This window comes from Schistocerca gregaria, chromosome 1, assembly GCF_023897955.1.
Source record: "Schistocerca gregaria isolate iqSchGreg1 chromosome 1, iqSchGreg1.2, whole genome shotgun sequence".
Lineage (NCBI taxonomy): Eukaryota > Metazoa > Arthropoda > Insecta > Orthoptera > Acrididae > Schistocerca > Schistocerca gregaria.
The window spans coordinates 461,204,351-461,228,565 of record NC_064920.1 but is presented as its reverse complement, the minus strand read 5'-3'; the positions used below and the strand labels follow the sequence as shown (position 1 = coordinate 461,228,565).

The window sequence follows — 24,215 nt, the reverse complement described above, 5'->3', positions numbered from 1 at the left end:
TGTAGTGCTAGGGTGGGAACAGAGAAAGAGACAAGTGTGTGAAGGACAATGGCTAATGAAGGTTAATGCCAGGAGGGTTATGGAAATGTAGGGTATATTGTAGTGAGAGTTCCCACCTGCACAGTTCAGAAAAACTAATGTTTATAGGAAGGATTCAAATGGCAGAGCTGTGAAGCAGTGATTACAGTGAACAGCATTGTGTTGGGTAGCATGCTTAGCAACTGGGTGATCCAGCTGTTTCTTGGTCACAGTTTGCTAGCTGCTATTCATACGGACAGATAGCTTGTTGTTTATCATGTCCATGTAGAATGCAGCACAGCGGTTGCAGCTTAGTTTGTAGATCACCTGACTGGTTTCACAGGTATCCCTGCCTTCAATGGTATAGGTGATGTTTCTGAGCAGACTGCGAGTATATGGTGGTGGGAGGATGTATGGGACAGGTCTTACAGCTAGGTCTTTTACAGTGACACGAGCCATCAGGCAAGGAGTTGGGAGCAAACGTTGGGTAGGGATGGAAGAGGATATTGTGTATGTTTGGTGGGCAGCAGTGGGTATCATAACATGATGAGAGATAGTCAAAACACTGATGGAGAACATGATTCACTTACTCAAGACTATTTTCTTGTGCAAGGTTGGGAGAGTAATTACAGTCTCTGCAAGCCTGAATGAGAGTGCTGATATATTTTGAGAGGGACTGTTCATCAATACAGATGCAACATCCGTGGGTGGCTAGGCTGTGTGGAAAGGTCTTGTTGGAATGGAATGGCTGGCAACTGTCGAAGTGGCAATTTTGCTGGTGGTTGGTAGGTTTGATATGGACAGAGGTACTGATACATCCATCTCTGAAGTGGAGGTCAACATTGAGTATGGTGGCTTGTTGGTTTAAATGGAAGAAAGTGTTGAATTTCTGGAGAAATGTGGGTAGAGTGTCCTCACCCTCGATCCAGATTACAAAGTTGTCATCAATGAATCTGAGACAGGTAAGGGATTTGGGATTCTGGGTGGCTAGGAAGGATTCCTCTAGGTGGCCCATGAATACGCTGGTATAGAACAGTGCCATGTGGATGTCCATTGCCACACCACAAACTTGTTTGTAGGTGGTGCCTTCAAAGACGAAGTAATCGTGGATGGGGATTGAGTTGGTCATAGTGAACAGGAATGAGTTTGTAAGTTTGGACTCTGACGGGCAATGGGAAGAGTAGTGTTCAATATTAACAAGGCCATAGGTATTAGGGATGTTAAGGTGGTTGGGTTTATGGACTGTAGGAAGCATGTAGAAGGGGAAGTGCGAGGAGTGGTGGGGATGAGGTGAGAAATAGGAAGAGGTTCGGAATGTGCTGAAAGTTTTGATGAGGTACTGGAGATTCTTTTGGATTTCTGGACTGGGGTCACTGTGGCAGGGCAAGCATTAAAATGTTGGGGTCAGTTTTGAAGTGGTGGATTGCGGTTCTTTCTGTGTAAGGATCAACTGCATGTTGAGGGCTTTGGGGAATCTCTACAGCATGCTGTGCCCTCCAGATTCTTACATCAGTATGCAGAATTTCATGTATCAAATTGGTAGATGTGGCTTAATAATAATAATAATAATAATAATAATAATACAGGACTTCTTAAATTAAGTAAGCTGGTTTAAATCAGGTACTCCATTACCATACTAAAACTATTTTGTAAATAATCGTTTAGTAATGGAGTACCTGATGTAAACCATGTTACTTAATTTAAGAAGTTCTGTATTATAAAATACATATAATATACATATATATTATAAATAAATATTGAAGACTAAGAACAGGCAGTAATAGCTGACAAAGACAGACGCAGCAACAGGAAGTAACCACTTTTGTGACATTTATGAGTTCCTAACCAGGAGCGAATTTTATTATATCATCTGTGTGCTTTAATAGTTTAGTTTCTTGAGTTTATGTGCGTAAATTTAATATTTAATAGCCACAGTTCTCGCATTTTTGTTTGTGTCTGAAAGTAAACCGATTTTGTGACATATTACAAGTTCCTAATCAGGGTCAAATTATTTAGTTTCACCTGAGTGCTTAGCTAGTTAGGTTTTTGAATACCTGCGTATTATTAGACACAATGCCTGCATTTTCTTCAGGGTCTACAGTAGAGATGTGCAGCATGTGCTGATAGTCCGTTTATCTGCACAGTTTAGTTTTACAAGGTCTTTAGTATGGGCAGGGATGGCGAATGTTGTGTGTGGATGTGAGCCAAGTTGGTGACACTTCGCTCTCAGCTTCAGGCTGTGAAGGCTTCGGTTACACAGCTTGAGGCTGCAGTGGATGGACACCACTGTTGTGGGCCAGCCGTGGGGATCCAACGGACGTCCAGCACATCTGCGTCCTCTAATCAGTCCTCACCGGTGGCCAACCCAGTTACTGCTCCACTGAGGCTGACCCCTCACCTGTGGTCGAGTGGGAGGTTGCCCCGAGGCGAAGCAGGCGGTGAAAGACTTCCCAGGTGGCCGCATGTAAGGCATCCCTGGTTTGTCTTACAGATTCCAGGTGCTGTCTGTGACTGACACTGTCGCTGAGCCAGATGCTGTCGCCTGTCCTGTTTCAGAGGAAACCACTCAGCCTGCAAGACCCAGGCAATTACATAAGGTGGGATTATTGGTATTTGGGAGCTCCAACGTTAGGCTGTTATGGGGCCCCTTAGGGACTTGACTGACAAAAAGGGTAAGGAAACTGATGTGCACTCCGTGTGTATACCAGGTGGAGTCATTCCTGATGTGGGAAGGGTCCTCCCGGATGCCATGAAGAGCACAGGGTGCAGCCAACTGCAGGTGGTTGCTCACGTCAGTACCAATGATGTGTGTCACTTTGGATCAAAAGAGATTCTCTCTGGTTTCGAGCAGCTAACAGAAGTGGCAAAGGCTGCCTGTCTTGCTTGCAAGATGAAAGCAGGCTCAGACGGTTCTGTGACCGTGTAGGTTGCAGATTCCTCAACTTGCGCCAAAGGGTGGTTGGGTTTCGGGTTCTGCTGAATAGGTCAGGTGCCCACTATACGCAAGAGGTGGCTACATGGGTAGCAGGGGCTGTGTGGCATGGACTGGGCGGTTTTTAGGTTAGAGGGTCTCAGGAAAACACAAGAAGGGTTTTAGTCACATAGGGTGCAGGCTGAACACAGGAAGAATGTAGATACAGGAACCACTGATACAACAGTAGTAAACTGTCGTATTATCGTGAAATATGAGAGAGAGTGTCACAGAAATGATACAGGATTTGGGCTGGACATCATTAAAAGCAAGGCGTTTTTTGTTGCAGAAAATATTTTGTTGACACCGACCTACATAGGGAGAAACTATCACCACGATAAAATAAGGGAAATCAGAGCTCATACGGAACGATTCTTTCTGCACACTATACAAGATTGGAATAACAGAGAATTGTGAAGGTGGTTTGATGAACCCTCGGCCAGGCACTTAAATGTGATTTGCAGAATGTAGATGTAGAACAAACGTAGAGTAAAAGAAAATGCATTGTCAATAACTGTACTAAGAACAAATGTAATTAGATTGAAAGAAAATTCATTGTCAAGAGTTGTACAAGATATTAATTTTAAGCTGTTAATTTTTCAATGTTTTAAATAATGAAATCCGTACAGTGTAAATGGTTTCACGGATTTATAAAGAAATCAATCAATCAGTGAAGTTAATTTCAGTCAATGCCAACATAAATAGTGAAATGGCTGTGCTATAAAAAGTAAGAAACAGTACGCATACAATGACACTACATTAATAAACAAAATAAATAAATAACTAAAGTTCATAAAATTTAAAAGTGATACCATAAACAACGTGTGTGGCAAAGCATGTTATAAATAAATACTTCCATGAGGCTCCACTAGAGAACTGGCTGGGACTAGCTACTGTAAGCCCTCATACAGCCAGACATGGTCGTGGGAGTTGCTACAGTTTGGTTTGTATCCACAATTTAAAATTAAGTTAACCCAAAATAAAATATAATAGGGCTTTGCAACAATTTAATGCAGTCAAGTATTCTTTGATACCTAACGAAAACTGTTCTAAAATGATTTTTTATAGTGTCGCTAAATATATGACAGTTGCAGCCAACAGAACAGTGAATAACCAGTTGACTTAACTTCAGAAATAAAATAGGTAGTTAGTACTATTTCAGGGCACACATGAAGAAGCCAGTGATGTACTTGGTAGCATGATACGTATGGGCTACTTTCCTGGACTGATGGCATTCACTTCCAATGGAGGCCCCATAACTGACAGATGAAGTGTGCTATACAAAATAAGTGCATGTGTTACTGTTTGTTACTGACTTGTTTCGAATTCAAAAAGGAAAGTTGACTGAGATGGAGGAGAGGACCAAACAGCGAGGTCACAAGTCCCATCAGATCAGAGAAGGATGGGAGAGGAAGTTGGCCGTGTCCTTTCAAAGGAACCATCCCATTTGTCTGAAGCAATTTAGGGAAATCACGGAAAACTTACAGCAGGATGGCCAGTCACAGGTTTGAATTGTCATCCTCCCGAATTTGAGTCCAGTGTGCTAACCACTGCGCCACCTCACTCAGTCAAAAAGGAAGAAAAAAGGTTACGAGTTTAATGTATTTGTATGTACAATTAAGTTATTCGACACTCAATATTATCTACATTGGAAAAAGAGGGTGGAAGGAACTGGCAGTGGCTAGATCAGAGAAACCATCCAAACATTCGTGTTAAAGAAATTTATGTAATCAATGGAAAATGTAATTCATGATGGTCTTATGGAGAAATGACATTTGTTCCTTCCACATTTGAGTCTGTTGCCTCTGAAAACAAATGCTTTGTCTGGAACTGTGTTTTGCATTGTATTTATGGTGTAACATGTGTTTTACATATTCAACAAGTTTCACCATGTTCAATGCATAACTTTCTTAGTTAGCATTATACTTGCCCCCCCCCCCCCCCCCCCCTTTATATATGGAAAACAGTATCTAACAAAATAGAGAGATATGTCTGTTCTATCACCTATCAAGGTCATTTAGCAGTACAATTTTAAATTTGTGCACAAGTACAATTGATGTTTCAAGATTGGAAAATATAATATAAACAGTGCAAAAGTATATGTTGCTGAAGAAACAATAAATATGGTTTACCAGACAGTCATGACCGGCAGATTCACAATAGTAGTAAATGATAGATTATCTGCTTGATATGTTGTTCATGTTGTTGTTGTGGTCTTCAGTCCTGAGACTGGTTTGATGCAGCTCTCCATACTACTTTATCCTGTGCAAGCTTCTTCATCTCCCAGTACTTACTGCAACCTACATCCTTCTGAATCTGCTTAGTGTATTCATCTCTTGGTCTCCGTCTACGATTTTTAACCTCCACGCTGCCCCCATATGCTAAACTTGTGATCCTTTGATAGCTCAGAACACGTACTACCAACCAGTCCCTTCTTCTTGTCAAGTTGTGCCACAAACTCCTCTTCTCTGCAATTCTATTCAATACCTCCTCATTAGATTTGTGATCTACCCATCTAATCTTCATCATTCTTCTGTAGCACCACATTTCGAAAGCTTCTATTCTCTTCTTGTCCAAACTATTTATCATCCATGTTTCACTTCCATAAATGGCTACACTCCAAACAAATACTTCCAGAAACGACTTTCTGACACTTAAATCTATACGTGATGTTAACAAATTTCTCTTCTTCACAAATGCTTTCCTTGCCATTGCCAGTCTACATTTGCATCCTCTCTACTTCGCCCATCATCAGTTATTTTGCGCCCCAAATAGCAACACTGCTTTATTACTTTAAGTGTCTCATTCCCTAATCTAATTCCCTCAGCATCACCCGACTTAGTTCGACTACATTCCATTATCATCATTTTGCTTTTGTTGATGTTTATCTTATATCCTCCTTTCCACACACTGTCCATTCCACTCAATTGCTCTTCAAAGTCCTTTGCTGTCTCTGACAGAATTACAATTTCATAGGTGAACCTCAAAGTTTTTATTTCTTCTCCATGTATTTTAATACCTACTCCGAACTTTTTTTTGGTTTCCTTTACTGCTTGCTCAATATACAGATTGAATAACATTGGGAATAGGGTACAAACCTATCTCACTCCCTTCCCAACCACTGCTTCCCTTTCATACCTCTCGACTCTTATAAATGCCATCTGGTTTCTGTACAAATTGTAAATAGCCTTTCTCTCCCTGTTTTTTACCCCTGCCACCTTCAGAATTTGAAAGAGAGAATTCCAGCCAACATTGTCAAAAGCTTTTTCTAAGTCTACAAATGTTAGAAACATAGGTTTGCCTGTTCTTAATCTATTTTCTAAGATAAGTTGTAGAGTCAGTATTGCCTCACGTGTTCCAACATTCATATGGACTCCAAACTGATCTTCCCCAAGGTCGGCTTCTATCAGTTTTTCCATTTGTCTGTAAAGAATTCGTGTTAGTATTTTGCAGCCATGGCTTATTAAACTGATAGTCCAGTAATTTTCACATCTGTCAACACCTGTCAAACTCTTTATGCAGTATCATATCTCCCATTTCATCTTCATGTACATTCTCTTCCATTTCCATAATATTGTCCTCAAATACATCACCCTTGTATAGACCCTCTATATACTTCTTCCACCTTTCTGCTTTCCCTTCTTTGGTTAGAACTGGGTTTCCATCTGAGCTCTTGATATTCATACAAGTGGTTTTCTTTCCTCCAAAGGTCTCTCTAATTTTCCTGTAGGCAGTACCTATCTTACCCCCTTGTGATATGCACCTCTATATCCTTACATTTGTCCTCTAGCCATCCCTGCTTAGCCATTTTGCACTTCCTGTCGATCTCATTTTTGAAATGTTTGTATTCCTTTTTGCCTGCTTCATTTATTGCATTTTTATATTTTCTCCTTTCATAAATTAAATTCAATATTTCTTCTGTTACCCAAGGATTTCTACCAACCCTCGTCTTTTTATCTACTTGATCCCCTGCTGCCTTCACTACTTCATCCCTCAACGCCACCCATTCTTCTTCTACTGTATTTCTTTCCTCCATTCCTGTCAATTTTTCCATTATACTCTCCCTAAAACTCTGTACAACCTCTGGTTTAGTCAGTTTATCCAGGTCCCATCTCCTTAAATACCCATCTTTTTGCAGTTTCTTCAGTTTTAATCTACAGTTCATAACCAATAGATTGTGGTCTGAGTCCACATCTGCCCCTGGAAATGTCTTACAATTTAAAACCTGGTTCCTGAATCTCTGTCTTACCATTATATAATCTATCTGATATCTTCTAGTATCTCCAGGATTCTTCCATGTATATAACCTTCCTTTATGATTCTTGAACCAAGTGTTAACTATGATTAAGTTATGCTCTGTACAAAATTCTACCAGACGGCTTCCTCTTTCATTTTGATATAGTATATGTTAAAATACGTATGCAGTACTTTCAGATCAATACTTCACAAAATAGAAATTCCTATGTTGTTGTATGTTCTTCCCATTCTGGTCATCAAATTGCAGAGTGGTAATAATTAAACATTAGCTACTTGAGCCAATGTCAACTGAAATCTATTCATCATTAGGGTAACCAACGTTATAGGAACGATGTTTACACTGCGCTATACAGGATTTGCATTGTTTGTAGTTTGCTGTCATGACTTGCCATTTGGCACCCAAACTGACATGGCAATGTAGGGTTGAAACACATGCATCAGTGTGAATTACAGTTGCAAACAGTCAACATTAATCGGTAAACGGTGTGAAGGGGGCTTTACTCTTAAAGCTGCTTTATCAAAACAACAGCAACAGTGCCACTGCGCTTTCTGAAAATGACGCATTATGGAATACAAAGAGATCCTCTACCTGCACTGGGGTGGAAGAACATGATTCAGAAGTTTGAATTAACTGCAATTTCAGAATTGCTGCTGGGAAAGGCTGATGGTCAACTGCACAACACTGTCTGCCTGTGTCCATTCATGCGAATGGACAGTTTGTTGCTGGTCATTCCCACGTAGAAAGCGTCACAGTGTAGGCAGGTCAGTTGGTAAATCACATGGGTGCTTTCACACGTGGCTCTGCCTTTGATCGTGTACACCTTCCGGGTTACAATACTGGAGTAGGTGGTGGAGGGAGAGTGCATAGGACAGGTTTTACACCAGGGGCCTCCGGGAATGGACACAGGCAGACAGTGACGCTTTCTATGTGGGAATGACCAGCAACAAACTGTCCATTCGCATGAATGGACACAGGCAGACAGTGTTTGTTGGTAATGAGGATCACCCTGTGGCTAAACATGCCTTGGTGCACGGCCAGCACACCTTGGCACAGTGTTACACCGTCCGGGTTATCTGGATACTTCCCACCAACATCAACCTATCCGAACTCCGGAGATGGGAACTTGCCCTTTAGTATATCCTCTCTTCTCGATATCCGCCAGGCCTCAACCTCCGCTAATTTCAAGTTGCCGCCGCTCATACCTCACCTGTCTTTCAACAACTTCTTTGCCTCTGTACCTCCGCCTCGACTGACATCTCTGCCCAAACTCTTTGCCTTTACAAATGTCTGCATGTGTCTGTGTATGTGCGGATGGATGTGTGTGTGTATCCGAGTGTACACCTGTCCTTTTTTCCCCCCTAAGGTAAGTCTTTCCGCTCCTGGGACTGGAATGACTCCTTACCCTCTCCCTTAAAACCCACATCCTTTCGTCTTTCCCTCTCCTTCCCTCTTTCCTGATGAAGCAACCGTCAGTTGCGAAAGCTAGAAATTCTGTGTGTGTGTTTGTGTGTTTTATTTATTGTGCCTGTCTACCGGCGCTTTCCCGCTTGGTAAGTCTTGGAATCTTTGTTTTTAATATATTTTTCCCATGTGGAAGTTTCTTTCTATTTTATTTACACAATTAATGAATAAAATTATTCTAGTGAACTCCTCATTGTGAGGGGTATTCCCAAGAAAACGTAAAGAAAAGTTTGAAAACATTTAAAAAAAATACCCTAAGCTTTGAACCCTTGTGCCAAATTGATAGTTTTATTAGTGGGACAGGTGAACTTTTACCAGAAGCAATAAGTGTCGACATAGTATCCAAATTCAAATACTGCCCAGTAACCTCAGTTGATGTAGGACGGTCCTTTTCTGCTTCTAAAAATGTTTTGAGTGATCGAAGACACAATCTTACTACTGAACATTTGGAACTGTGCTTTGTTGTTTATGTTTACAATAGTGGAAAAATGTAAAATAAATGGCAAATGATGCTTTTGTCCAATAGTATTAATTAAAAGTAAACGCTGTTAAAAAAAATTTCACGATTGTATGTTGTTTATTAAATAAAATATTACAGAGTTGTGCCCATCTGCGTGTGATATATCTCGACGTTGGTCCTGCACATGTCATTTGTTTCACTGCAACTCACTCGCATCGCATTTGAGTGTTACAGACAACAATAGCAAAGAAGGAACAAGTCACGAAACACGGTATGTGTCCCCTTTTGCATATTTTTGAAAACAATCCCAAAAAGGGCCCCTTTCTAACATCTACCAGCAAGTATTCAGAAAATGATATCAGCGTTCTAAATGTACGGATTTTTCATGTGGCTGACACTCTTCCTCATAACTGATATGCACAGGTTTGACTTTGAGATATAATGCACACAGTAACTAGCATGTTTTTTATTTTATTTTATTTTATTTTATTATGTGATCTTGCACATTTAAACACTTTTCATGCATTTTTTAAACATTTTTCATGGATCTTTTAAGGTTTTTGTGATGCATATAGTCCAGTCTCTAGTGATCACTTTATCCAGATCTTTGTCAGAAGCTGGTCCAAATGCATTTTGTTTTCATCACTTCTTTGAACCACCAAACTGCACTTCAATGACCAATAAGGGAAGAAACTATGACAACACAGCAATCTTTTCAGAAAATATGACTATGTACATACCATTTCTGTTAATATATACTGTTCCAAGCAAGTGTTTAGATTTAGCAAAAAAAAAGCTTCACTTATGACTCTTGTGTATTGCTAATCATAGCTGCCTCTTACAGTATTATTTCTACATCGACATATGCTTCTGTAGTCATCAGACTTGTAAATGTATATTTCAAACATAAATTGTACACATGTAGAGTTTCACCAGATAAATAGCTTGATGGGTGGTAGAACACACATCTCCACATCTTTATTCGGTTTCAGCTGCTAGAACTGGGGTACCCCCTGTAAATACTGGTCTACTTTAAGTAGTAAACAAAGCAAACATTGTACAAAATATGTGCATTCCAGTAAAAGCTAAAAGCAATTGAACTATATCAGATATTAAAATATTATAACCTTGTTAAACCACTTTCAATTATGACTCCATGCAGATAATGTATGTTACACTCACCTGGCGATCTTCTTTCATTTTTAGTGCAAGCTGCTGATTTTGTCTCTGTTCATGCTGACGAGTTACCATTTCTTCATAAAACGATTTAAAGGCTGGTTTATTATGTAAATGCAAAAATTTCTGCAACGATAAGAAAATTAAAACAGAAATGAAAAACAGACAAACAAGAATAATAATGTAAATAGTCTTCATGGGTTTACTGCCAGACCACGTTGTGCTAATTACACAATATTTACTCAGAGAAACTGTCTGACATCTTTAAGTGGTTCAATCTTGCTGGTGGCTAGATACGACTGACGGTACCTGCAATTACATAATCTGGAAACTACCTCTGCTGAGAGGGATTCTTCTAACTTGATTCCTCTTTCAACTGTGAAATAGTCGCAAGTCAAATAAAGTGTAATGTAAGTTGTAACATTGACATACATATTCCTCAGGTTTAACCTCGAGAGCCAGCAGAGCTGATTTTGTTTAAACTGAGTCAGTAAGTTTTCTCTAAATATGTGAATCCCAGACAAAGTGGCAATACATACTCATCACTCTACTCCACAATTTCAGGCAGACTTGCAAATGGTCCAGTGCATTTTATCCAACTCCAGGGTCAACTTGTTCCTTTGCTGGACACTTATTTTAAGAAGAATGAAGAGTTCAAAGATCAAGTAAACAACATTTCTTCAATATGCACAGGTCAGGTACTAATGAATTCATGTGAGTGGTGAGTGCCTACAGGGTGACAATTATTGAACTATATCATAATTAAATAGTCATAACTTCTGAACAGTTTACGTCAGGACATACAAACTGCATGGTTGGCTGTGGGGCATGATTGTGTAATAGATGTAGTGATCATATGTGTAAATATTAGTTATAAAATTAAGTAAAGACTTGGTGAAGGAAGTTACAGGGACTCAAGCACGCTAGCAGATACACGGAAGTGGAGCAGGACTGCGGAGAGGTAATCGTCTGATCGAGTATGCGAACCAAGCAGTCAGCAGTCTACTGGGGGCGTCGTCCGGAGGACATTGCCCGCCCCACTGGAAAGCAGGGCAGATGGATCAGGAGCCAGCATGAGTCACGTGTACGATACACGAGGGAACCTTCTAGCATCGAACCACATAGGTCAGTCACTGTGCTACAAACGTCACGCCGTCAGCAGGAACACGAAATAAATACCTCGGAAAGAGGCAGCTCCCTCTCGAAGTTTGCAGCTTCTTCTGTAGTCTGCTCGAAGTCTGCTGGAAGTGCTGGTCAACTTATGGAGTACGCTTGTCATGTTCCGGAAGTCTCGTGATGGTTGCTGGGCGTGCTGATGTACTCCCAACGGTACGCATGAAGAAGAAGCGGCAGCTATGGAGGTCATAGGACAGCATCGAACCTGATAGCAGCGTCTAGTTACAACGACTTACAAAGAAAGAAGAAGATGTCATCCCTTCGCCAGTAAGTCACAGAAGTCGAGTCTTCGTTTCGAGTCAAGTCATTAAAGTCAAAGTCTCACCTATAGCAACACAGGGAGACGTATAGTGAATAACCCGGGTGACTGGTTCGGACGAAGGGATGCGGCCGAACCAGTGAAGTCACCCGTGAATTTGGAAGAACTCCAGTTCAATGGATGCTACCCAGAGCTGCCGAATCTGAGAACACGGGTTCGCTCCTAGCACGGGGCAACTTTCGTCATCACAGTGGCCGGCCAGCCGCCCGGAATTGCAAGTCAGTACACTCGCTGGCACACAGTCTTGCCGTGTAAGCAGCGCTCGCCATGTGCGGCTGTCATCAGCTGCTGTTTCTGGGGCATTCCTTGCAGTCTACGTTAGCATCTCCCGCCGCCGCCACCACCGAGGCCACTACACCGTGTTGCTACGGAAGCACTGAACCAAGCGAGTAAAATAAACCGGTTCAAGTCTGCTGAATGCACTGTTGTCAAGGAAATGTTTGTCAATAAATAACTCTTGGAGTAAGCGATATTTTATGGTACCTCATCCTCTGAGCCAAGGAGAGAACCCATGTAGCCCAGCTCTCCATGCCTGACAAATAATAAGAATAACAAGAAAGAAATAAAAAGAGACTCTACAATTGGAATTAGTATGTGCCTGCGCACACACCTTGTCGCTGTCGGCTATTTGCACATGAAAATGTCACGGTAAAGCATGCCTGAGCATATAGCGCTTGTGAAGGCCTACTGTACAAGTGACAAAAGTCCAACTGTGGCTCAAAGGAATTTTGTGACCATGTTCAAGCCGAAGACAGACGGTCCAAGTGTGTTAACAATCAAGAATTTGATTTGCAAGTTTGAGAGGATGGGTAGTGTTTGTGATGACAATGTAGGCCGTGTCAGTCATCCAAAGAGGGTAAAAACACCTAAAAACATCATGAAGACATGCACTATATTTAAAACCAGCCCAGGGAATCAGTCAGATGAAATCCACAAAAGTGGGAATCAGTTGGGAGACACTGCAATAAGTTGTTGTTGAAGACCTGCATCTCCACCCATACAAACTTCAAACCCACCAGCCATTAAGCCCCAAGGCCAAGGAAAAGCGATTGTGTTTTGCCAACATTATTGTCCACAGAAATATGAACAGGACTTTGACGTGAGTTGGTTTGGTTTAGCGGCAAATCCTACTTCCATTTCGATGAGTTCGTCAATAAGCAGAATATGTGCACTTGGGGATTGAGAAAATGCATTTTATAATCAAGATGTCTCTTCACCCTTAGTGGATGGCTGTGTGTTGTGCAATGTCTAGTCATGGAGTATTCAGTGTGATATTCCTTGATGGAACAGTGACTACGAATGGTACACGAAGGTTTTGGAAGATGATTTCATCGCCATTATCCAAAGTGACCTATTTTGACAATATGTGGTTCATGAAAGATGAAGCTCGAGCCCATCGAAGCAGGAGAGTATTTGATGTCCTGGAGGAGCACTTATATGGGGACCGCACTCTGGCTCTGGGGTACTCAGAGGCCACTGCCATGGGCCTCAATTGGCCACATATTCTCCATATCTGAACACATGCGACTCCTTTTCGTGGGGTCATATTAAGTACAAGGTGTACAGCAATAAATGCAAACCATTGCTGAGCTGAAAATAGCCATTCAGGAGATCGTCGACAGCATTGATGTTCCAACACTTCAGCAGGTCATGCAGAATTTCACTATTATTCTTCGCCACATCATCACCAATGAAGGCAGGCATTTCAAACATTTCATAACCTCCGAATATCTGTAGTGACGTTTACCTACTGAATAAAGTGTGTGCACACTGTAGTCTGTAACTAATTTACTTTTTCCTTTCATGTAGTTCATAATTGTCACACTGTATCATGTAATAAAATAGGATGTACAGTGAAATTACTAGGGACAAGAATAAAATTAGCACAGTTACATTCTTCAAATCCAGTATGTATGCAACAATTCATGGCTCATAGTTTCACAGTAATTTCTAAGTTGACTCAATTCTTAACGATGAATGAAGAAATTATTTGTGTATTAAATGCACAAAACACATTACTGAGTGACAGAAAACGCTACAATAAAATAAAATTTGACATTTTGCTGAGTGATGAAAAAATTCATAGATGACTGATGCAAGACTCTTATGATTTCTGATGGTACAACCGGAATGATGAAACAAGACAGTAAACAGGGAAATGATAAAATCAAACGATATTTATTTGCGCATAGCAGATGATGAGTGCATGGATGGCGAGGTCTTTTATGGCAGAGCTTTGTAATTATTTAAGACATCTCCAATTTAGACTTTCCACATGACAGGTATTAAATGCAGCCAAGTGTTGTGGCAGGGAAGAATCCAAGAGGAACATCAGAAAATGCTACAGTTATGCTGAATGTCTTAGGAACTGCAAGTCATCATGGAATTTAATGTATGAATTTAATGAGCCTGCAAGCATTTTTCCTGTAGTATATGCATAAGTAATCAAACAGATGCACATATCTTATAACCACTGTATAAAGATGCCTAAAATAGTTATTCCTTAACCTTCAACATTTTAAGATACACTGTACAGAAAAAACACAAAAATACATTGTTAACCCCCCCAATCAGAGGGCGATAGCGACTTTACAATTTTTCTCTGTAGAGAATTGCGTACCAATTTTATTCAAAATTAGAATAGTTATAAGAATTGTATTCAAAGAATATAATACGAAAACCAAGAACTGAATTTAGAAGTGCTTTTTAACTGACCTTTTATGTACATAATGTGGGAAATGCAAAAATTGCATTCAAAATTATAAACACAGGAGCTTTATAATTTTTCTGAGTGTGGTGTACCTCCAAGCAGATGTCCATAGTCCACCACGTGCTAAAGGTTACAAATTTGCTGACATGAGAAGATATGTGGATGAAACTTGAGAACAGGTAAAATGTGACACTCAATGTATCAGAGCATCAGAGAAAGATTCGTTGGGAAAGCAGTAACTTCTGACATACAAACAGCCTAGTAATTATATGAGACATGATAACAGCATGCCACGCAGAATCATACAGAAAGAGCACGCATGTCACTCACACCTGGAGGGTTAATGCATTACACATTCAAATTACAATTGCAATATGTTATTATTTGAAAAACATATGTCTTAGATGTTCTCTTAATGTTAAAAATTTCTTCTTTGAAAATGAGATTTAAACTGGCACAGGAAAAAAAGCTTGGTGTTACACAGGACAGAAAATAGGAGAGTTATAAAACAACCTATATTAATATGTAAGGTATCTAAATGCAACCTGGACATGTTGTGCCAACTCGAACACCATCACTTCTCCTTTTAATTTCTGGGCTAAATTTTCCAGTTCTGTCTTCAATTGATGGAGCACCGCAGCAGATAAGCCTTTACTTCTTTCCAGAATAAGTGTAGGAACACTGGGAACATAAAAAATATAGATACATTTGCAACAGTGTATACTAGCTAACTATGTTCATTAGAGATAAACTAAACACTTGGAAAGAAAGCTCAGTTTCGCAAACTGGAAGTTCAGAAACAGTGGCCTGAAGCATTAAGAAGAAAAAGGCTGATCAATGATGTCAAACAGGCACACACTACATAATATTACTAGTATTGAAAATGTTTTCTGTTCCTTATTGTCCAGTACACTAATGTACAATTTGCTTGTGACTCCTACAAAGAAATGCAACATAGTACAGTAGAATAGTCTGAGAGCTTCATAAGCCTACAGGATCCCAAGTTTCATTTCCAGACATAACAAGCAAATAGCAGAACTTGGATAACAAAATAATCACAGTACAGCATTTTCCTTATGCGTTATTAGATTAATGCTAATAGCTATTACGGACCTGTCAACAAAACAAACGTTCTTAATGAGATGTTTATTTTTACTCATTCTGAAAGCTTTCTCTGAAGGAGGCTACTGTTTTCTGTTCAAATTATAATGGACAAAGGTGAAATATTATGCAAAATGGCTACAATCCAAGACAGTATCTCTTTTATGAGCAGAACTGAAAAACAATGGTTATCAATGAGTAGAAGTTTAATCCTCTAAAAATTATGGTACTCTATTCTGTTTTGAACGCTCTTGTCTGAAAATACTAAAGATTTTTTTGGAATGCCACTGTCCGTTACCAGACATGGTCCGGTAGGGGATGGTATGTCAGTCTTTCTCCGACCTTTCAACAGAGTTACATAGCCAGTTACAGTAGGACCTACAGTAGATTCCGGACCACAGTGCACCTTGGCATTTTTCGCAACAACAAACACTGCCAAAAGAAGTAATAAGTGACCCACGAAAATCCTAGGATTGACCATTGATTGAACCAGAGACATTTGGATTTATGGATTTATAATCTGGCACTTTACTACTGAGCCATATTACATTCACACATAAAAAAAAAAAAAAAAAAAAAAAAAAAAAAAAAAAAAAAAAAAACCACAACCTGTTTTTTTAGATGTGGTTTGATATTTTAAAGTTTTTAACACGTTTAAAGGCGTTAATAACAAGACCATACCCAACCAAAAATCCCTACTGGTACCTGTTAGTTTGCTGGTTTTTGTTGTGTTTATGTTTTTGCACTGTTGGTGACACCATCAACTACTCATTCATTTCTCAAGGAGTACCTCTCTGCCATATCGATGGTATCATTGCTCTGTCTGTGTGGACTGTGACAGCTAGTAACCTTTTTGCTCATTCACTCTCTCTCTCTCCCCTCTCTTTAACTTCTTGAACTCAGGTATATAATGAAAATACACACACTGTACTTCTTCATTACGTATCCCCAATGAACAGTTTACTTCACATCAACAATTACTCTTGCTGATAGCTCTAATTTGTTTCTAAGTGTCGCAGAACATAAGAAAATCTCTTATTTTTATTTTAAAGGAAAAAAAGAGAGACCACATAGCTTCTTCCAATATGGCAGCAGGAGGAAGAAATGGCAGGCCAATACAACAAGCTAAACAACCATCTGTATATCCACCATTCACCAATTAAGAGAACACAATAGATATGTCACAATATTTAACAAACAGAAAGCTAATATGCTTTAAGTGATTGTTTATAATTTAAAAAAGGAAAATCCAGAATGGATAATGACAATATTATGAAAAGGATAAATTGCTACTCACCATATAGTGAAGATGTTAAATCACATATAGGCACAATGAAAAGACTACTAAACAAGTAAGATTTCGACCAGAAGGCCTCCTTCTGAATTACACAACATACACAAACAAATTCACACAAACACAGCTCACACACACCACAACTGTCTCTGGCTGCTGAGGCCAGATTGCGAGCAACTGCACTTGATGGCAGAAGCCAACTGAGTAGTAGGGTAAGGAGGAGGTTGGGGTAGGGAGAGGGAGGGATAGTGGGGTATGGGGAGGGTACAGAAAGTGCTGCATGTGGGAGCATATAGGGATGAGGGGGAGAGACGATAGGGCTGCTAGGTGCAGTCGGGAGACAAGATGGAAGGCAGGTGGGGAGGGGTATCAAAAAAGGAGGGAAGTAAAAAGATTGCTCGTCTGCTGGTGGAATAGAAGGCTGTGTAGTGCTGGAGTGAGAGCAAGGAAGGGGATACGTAGGTGAAGGACAATGACTACCAAGGTTGAGGCCAAAAAGGGTTACGGAAATGTAGAATAAACTGCAGAGCAAATTCCCACCCATACAATTCTGAAAAGCTGGTGTCGGTAGGAAGGATCCAGGTGACACATTCTGTGAAGCAGTCATTGAAGTGAAGAATGTGAAGTGAAGAATGTGAAGTGAAGAATGTAAAGTGAAGAATGTAAAGTGAAGAATGTAAAGTGAAGAATGTAAAGTGAAGAATGTAAAGTGAAGAATGTAAAGTGAAGAATGTAAAGTGAAGAATGTAAAGTGAAGAATGTAAAGTGAAGAATGTAAAGTGAAGAATGTAAAGTGAAGAATGTAAAGTGAAGAATGTAAAGTGAAGAATGTAAAGTGAAGAATGTAAAGTGAAGAATGTAAAGTGAAGAATGTTGTATTAGGCAGTGTGTTCAGCAACTGTGTGATCCAGCTGTTTATTGGTCACAGTGTGTCAGTAGCCATTCATGCTGACACCAAGCTTCTTGGTAATCAGGCCCACGTAGAACGCAGCACAGTGGTTGCAGCTTAGCATGTGGATCACGTGACCAGTTTCACAGGTAGCCCTGCCCATGATGGGATAGGTGATGTTTATGACTGGACTGGAGTAAATGGTGATAGGAGAACGTTTGGGACAAGTCTTGCATCTAGGTCTGTTACAGGGATATAAGCCATGAGCCAAGGGGTTGGAAGCAGGGTTTGTGTAGGGATGCATGAAGGTATAGTGTAGGTTCGTTGGGAAGGTTAGGACACTCCTCATTTCAAGGCATGACAAGAAGTAGTTGAAACCTGGTGAAGAATGTGACTCAATTGCTCCAGTCCTGTACAGAACTGACAAGTAACACTACCCAAGTCCTACTCACCGATTCCAACACACTTCTAATACAATTGTAGTCTATGTCAAAATATGAGAGAGATTTTTTTTTATACATGCCCATACAATCACTGAAGAGGTCAAAACCCTCCCCGAGGAAAATGCAATTGTTATCTTTCTGAGCATATATTGTTTAAACAGTTCAAGATATAGCAAAAATGTTGAAACATAATTTCCATGGTGCAATCACATCTTTAAACATTTTAATATATTTCAAAATCCTCTTCTCACCTCACAATTTTTGAAATTTTATGTTTAGTAAATCTAATAATTCATTTAACAACAAATTGAACGATATATGATAAAGTTACATCCCCAAGTCACAATACTTAGATATATATACCCCTATATACCACTATATGCGCATTCTGTATACAGTTTGATGCTTATCATACATGGTGATAATCTTGTTTGCAATTTAACACTGCAATATTAAAATATGGGCTCCTCAATGTTTTAATTGAACTATAACATCTTGCTCTCTGTCAAGTCTGGGGATTATCAATGTGGAGGTGGCAAGGTGCCATTCCAATTTTTTTTCATAGTTTTTGTTTTATTTGCTTGTTGTTTCGTTTGTTTCATTTCTTTGGCTGTTTGGTTTTGGATATTATGATTGACATTTACTTTGTTATTGTATAGCAGCTAGTTTGGTTGCATTATCTTTGATAGTCAGTGCAACAATGAGTGGACGTTGTATTATCCATTGCAAAGAAATGCTGCACACACATACACAATGTGTACCACACACATCTGATTATTGCAATATTATTGCACAGTTTACAGCATGTATCACTATGTTTAAAGCAATAATTAGAAGGAGGTTAACATTTATAAGGCCTTTTTGTGACGTATCCACTCTTGGAGCACAAATACCTGTTCAGAAATTGAAGGGATAAAAACTGATTGAATTTTGAGGATATTATTCCTCAGGTGCAAATTTACATCAAAGCCATACAGCATACAGTAGGATTACATCAGAGAGCTGTTTTAGAAAATTCTTCCATGGTCTGACTGTGTTAACATCAAGTGGCTGGATTATGCTGGTTGTTTCAACAGAAAGCATCATACAGCGTATACCTCTGTTTCCTTATTCCATATATTTGTGAAAGATTGTCAGAATAGCGTATTTAAGGAAAGAGCAAACTAGTCTATAAATTATTACAAAGCCTGCAGTGACTATGAGCATTTAGGAGGCATTAATATGGACTTATTCAGGCCATGTGTATATTGAGACCTATATTGCGACTGTGCCCTCGACCTAGACGTTTGTACGCAAGTCCATGGCTGCCTCAGGTTTACACAAATACACGTCATGTGGCAGGGTGGGTATGGACATCAAATTGCTCAACAGAAACATGATGAAGAGAAAGTGCTGGATGGCTGAAAAGTAGGATAGGTATGCAATAATGTATGCATGAACTTCAACTGCATGCGTACAGGTGCTGATACTGTCATTTGGTGATCATCGTTTCTATAAACAGGTAGCCGGAATTTGTGGACTGAGTGTTGGATTCAAATTGAATAGCATATAGAGAATGTAACAGACTGAGTGTATACACGTAATTCCGAATACAGAATGATGTATCAAAGAATGTATTACACCTATTACACAAAAGCTTCGATCATCCGCAGTACGATGTTGACTCTATCATTACCGACAAGGAAATATCATTCGCATAACATTTAGAGAATCTGATTAAGGAGTCCATCGACAATGATGTATTTGTAGACAGATAAAGTACTTTGACCTATGACGACGACACTGTATTTCCTGAGGCTGTCACTGTGAAAGAGGTGTTTGAAGAGGATTATGAGGATGTTGTGGAAGACAGTACGAAGAGTAAAATGGTAACTGATTTGGAATATAAAAAAAGAGACAGTTATGTTTTGGCTTGGAAATAAGAGTTTAAAAACAGTCCAACATAATTTCAGAAAGGTTAAGGATACAAAATCACTATACAGACGAGAAAAACAAGTCACTGAGGGTGAGACATGAAGCGACAAATTATTACAGATTTCCAAATACTTATTGCAACAATTACAGAAAGAATGCAATAAATCACTACCTATTCATATCTTGGATCTGAAACAATGGGCTTTGAGGAAGAGATGTGAAATTACTCTGTCATGCCACCTATTCATGGCATCTGTGAAATGGGTTCACCATTTTAAAGTAAGGCATTGAATTATTTCCAAAAAGATTAATATTTTTGTTACTCAAAACCCAATACAGAATAATAGTTGAACACACTAATGCATTCGTGGCAAACATAACATCAAATACTGCATCATTATGAGAGGACAATGTTTACAATTGGGAACAATCTGTGTTTAAACAGGGGACACATGCAGGAAAACTAAAAATTGAATGTTTCGCTCAATCATTGAATTCGTTAAGCTACACAATTCAAACAATCCTACCTGCAATTTGTGTTTTACAATCCCCTTTGCTCTTAGTCCTGCAGGAAACAGGTGGCCAGTTTGGATCCATTGTTCTACGAACTATGTACAAAAGTGATAATATTGGTGCATTTGCTTCAACACCTGATAAATTAAATGGTTCGTGGATGTTTACTTACCTAGTGTTGGTGAACGATCTGTGTTTGGGTTCCTGAACAGAACAAATGGAAAAGAAATTTAACAACATAGACGAAGGTAGTAAGGTTGTAAAAATTATGATCATTCCTGCAGGAACTGGCACAATTCAGCCTCTTGATGTTTACATATTCAGACCGTGAAAGAATTTCCTAAAACAGTTCTCTGATGTAAATATGCACCTGAGGAAGAATATCATGAAAATTCAATCTTTGATTCATAATCTGTTTTCATCACTTCGATTTGTGAACATGTTTAGGTATGCGTGGTTCAAGAGCAATACATCTTAGAAAAATCTGATAACAGTGAACTGCCTGTTAATTTTTGTTTTAAAAATTGTGATAAATGCTGTAAATTGTGCAATAATCAGATTGTGTGGTGCACATTGTGTATATGTATGCAGCACCTCTCTGCAATGGATAATACAATGTACCCTCATTATTGCACTGACTATCAAAGATAATGCAACACTGTAAAATAACAAAGTAGATGTGAAATGTAATATTCAAAATCAAACAAACAACGAAACAAATAAAGCAAAGTCCACAAGGGGAGGGAGTACAACAAAACAACGGGAATATCCTCTCGCCACCTCCACACTGATTATTCCTGGACTTGACAGAGAGTGAGACCTTGTTTCAATCAAATTTTTCAGGAACCGTTATGGTTGCACTATGAAATTGCAAACATCACTATCACCATGTATGACAAACACCATACTGCGGACAGGGCGCACATATAGTGGTACTTCAACTTATATCCGACTACTGCGACTTCAGGACGTAATCATATCATATATGGTTCAATTTGTTGTTAAATGTACTATTAGATTTACAACACATAAAATTTCAAAAATTGTGAAGTGAGAGGAGGATTTTGAAATAACCATGGAAATTACGTTTCAACATTTTTGTTATATCTCGAGCTGTTTCAACGATATATGCTCAGAAAGATAACAACTGTGTTTTCTTCGGGATGGTTTTCACTAGCTCAATGGCCATATGAGTACCTATAAAAAATACATCTATTGTATTTGATATAAATTACAACTTATTCAAAGTGTATCAGAATTGTGAGTGGCATTTGAGTAGTGTTACTTGTGAGTCACAAGGGGAATACTCCTCTCTGACCAGACGGTGGAACATTGGGAGGTGGTAGGTGACTGGAGAGATAAGGCAGGGAAGATCTGTTTCTGTATAAGGTTGGGAGGGTAATTAACGTCTGTGATGGCCTCACTGAGACTGGTACATTTTGAGAGAGACTGTTTGTCACTACATGTGCAACACCAATGGGTATCTGGGCTGTATGGAAAGGACTACTTGGTATGGAAAGGGTGCCAGCTGTTGATGTGGAGTTATTACTGGAGGTTGGTATGTCTGATATGGAAGGAGGTACTGATGTAGCATCTTTGAGATTGAGGTCAACATTGAGAAAAATGGCTTGTTGGGTTGAGGAGGATGGTAAAGCAAATGGGGGAGAAGGTGTTGAGGTTCTGGAGAAATATGGATAGGATGTCCTCACCCTCAATTCATAGCATGAAGATGTCATCAATAAATGTGAACCAAGTGAGGGGTTGGGGATTCTGGGTGGTTAGGAAGGATTCCTCCAAAAGGCCCATGTGCAGGTTGGTATAGGTAGGTGCCCATGCCACATTCCGGATTTGTTTGCAGGTGATGCCTTCAGGGGAGGAGTGATTGTGGTTGAGCATGTAGTGGGTCAAGGTGATGAGGGAGAAGGTAGTAGGTTTGGGATCCATCAGATGTTGGGAAAGGTACTGTTCAGCAGCAGCTAGACAATGGTCATTAGGGATGTTAGCATCAAGGGAGATGGCATCAACAGTGATGAGCACGCACCAAGTGGTAAACGAACAGCAATCTTGAAGAGTTGGTAGAGGAAGTGGTTGGTATCTTTTCTATAGGAGGGTACGTTGTGAGTATAGGCTGAAGGTGTTGGTCTATGAGAGCAGAGATTCTCTCAGTGGGGATACAGTAACGGACCCCAATGGGGTGTCCTGGGTGGTTGGATTTATGGACTTTAGGAAGCATGTAGAAGGTAGGTGTGTGAGGAGTGGTAGGAATGAGAAGAGAGATACGAGGTTCTGGGATGGGGCTAAGGATTTGAGGAGAGACTGGTGATCCTGCTGGATTTCTAGAATGGTGTCACTGTGGCAGTGCTTGTAGGTGGTGACTCTGACAACTGGCGGAGTCCTTCTGCCAGGTAATCCTTGCAGTTCAAACAACATCGGCAACACTGGTCGAGCCTTTGTCATCTTGTAAGGTTATTAAATAGGGATCAGATTTTAGGTGGTGGATTGCAGTTCTTTCTGTGGATGTAAGGTTAGCTTGCATGCTGAGGGATTTGGTGAATGATAGTGAGGCAAGATTCACAGTTAAGAAATGCTGGAAAGTTAAAAGGGGGTGATTTGGGGCTGTGGGGGTGGATCACCACTGGATGGAGAGAGCTGAATCGGGCAGGGTTCAACATTGGTCTTTGATTGAATCTGATTGGTAGGGTTGCTGGTGAAAAAGTGTTTCCGCTGCAAGGAGTGGAAGAAGGAGAGAAGACCTTTAAGTCCAGCATGATTGAATATGGGAGTGGGGAAAAGGTGAGGCCTTTCAAAAGGCTAATGGAGGAAAGGTTCATGACTGTGTTTTGGTTCTGTCTAGGTTCTGGATCCTGTATGGCAGTGAAAGAAAGTTTTTGAAGATGGGGCACACGTATTAGGAGGGGTGGGGGCGGGGGGGGGGGGGATCAACCACTTTCTGCATTTCAATGATAACACAACAACAGATCCAAGTAATAAAACTTGCAAAATTGGTCTGCTTTTGAAACACCTTAACATCATGTCTCTGCAACTTGTTCAGCAACTAGGATGTTTGTTCTCTTCAGATTTTGTAAAGTTCAGTCCGTACAATATTATGAGAAAGAAACTTGCCACTCACCATATAGCGGAGGTGTTGAGTTGAGACAGGCACAACAAAAAGACTCTCACAGGCCATTAAGGCCTTAGTCAACAGTAGTAGACACCACACACACACACACACACACACACACACACACACACACACACACACACACACACAAACGCGCGCGCGTGCGAATGCAACTCACCCGCCCGACTGTAGTCTCAGGCAACTGAAACTACACAGTGGCAATTGCCCGAAACTGCAGTCGTGTGTGTGAGTTGTGTTTGCATGAGTATGCTCACGAACGCGGTTTTTGTGTGTGTGTGTGTGTGTGTGTGTGTGTGTGTACTATTGTCGACGAAGGCCTCAATGGCCGAAAGCTTTAATTGTGAGAGTCCTTTTGTTGTGCCTATCTATG

At 40.0% G+C, this 24,215-nt stretch overlaps 1 protein-coding gene across 1 annotated transcript in view; it reads right to left on the bottom strand.

Annotated features, from left to right (window-relative positions):
• LOC126352433 (eIF-2-alpha kinase GCN2) overlaps positions 1 to 24,215 on the bottom strand; it is a 284,800-nt gene that overhangs the window by 215,480 nt on the left and 45,105 nt on the right. Inside the window, exons 3-4 of the mRNA XM_050002687.1 lie at positions 15,095 to 15,230; positions 10,351 to 10,470 (exon numbers count right to left, since the gene is read on the bottom strand). Coding sequence (XP_049858644.1) covers positions 10,351 to 10,470; positions 15,095 to 15,230 — 256 coding nt within the window. The remainder of the gene's footprint in view (positions 1 to 10,350; positions 10,471 to 15,094; positions 15,231 to 24,215) is intronic.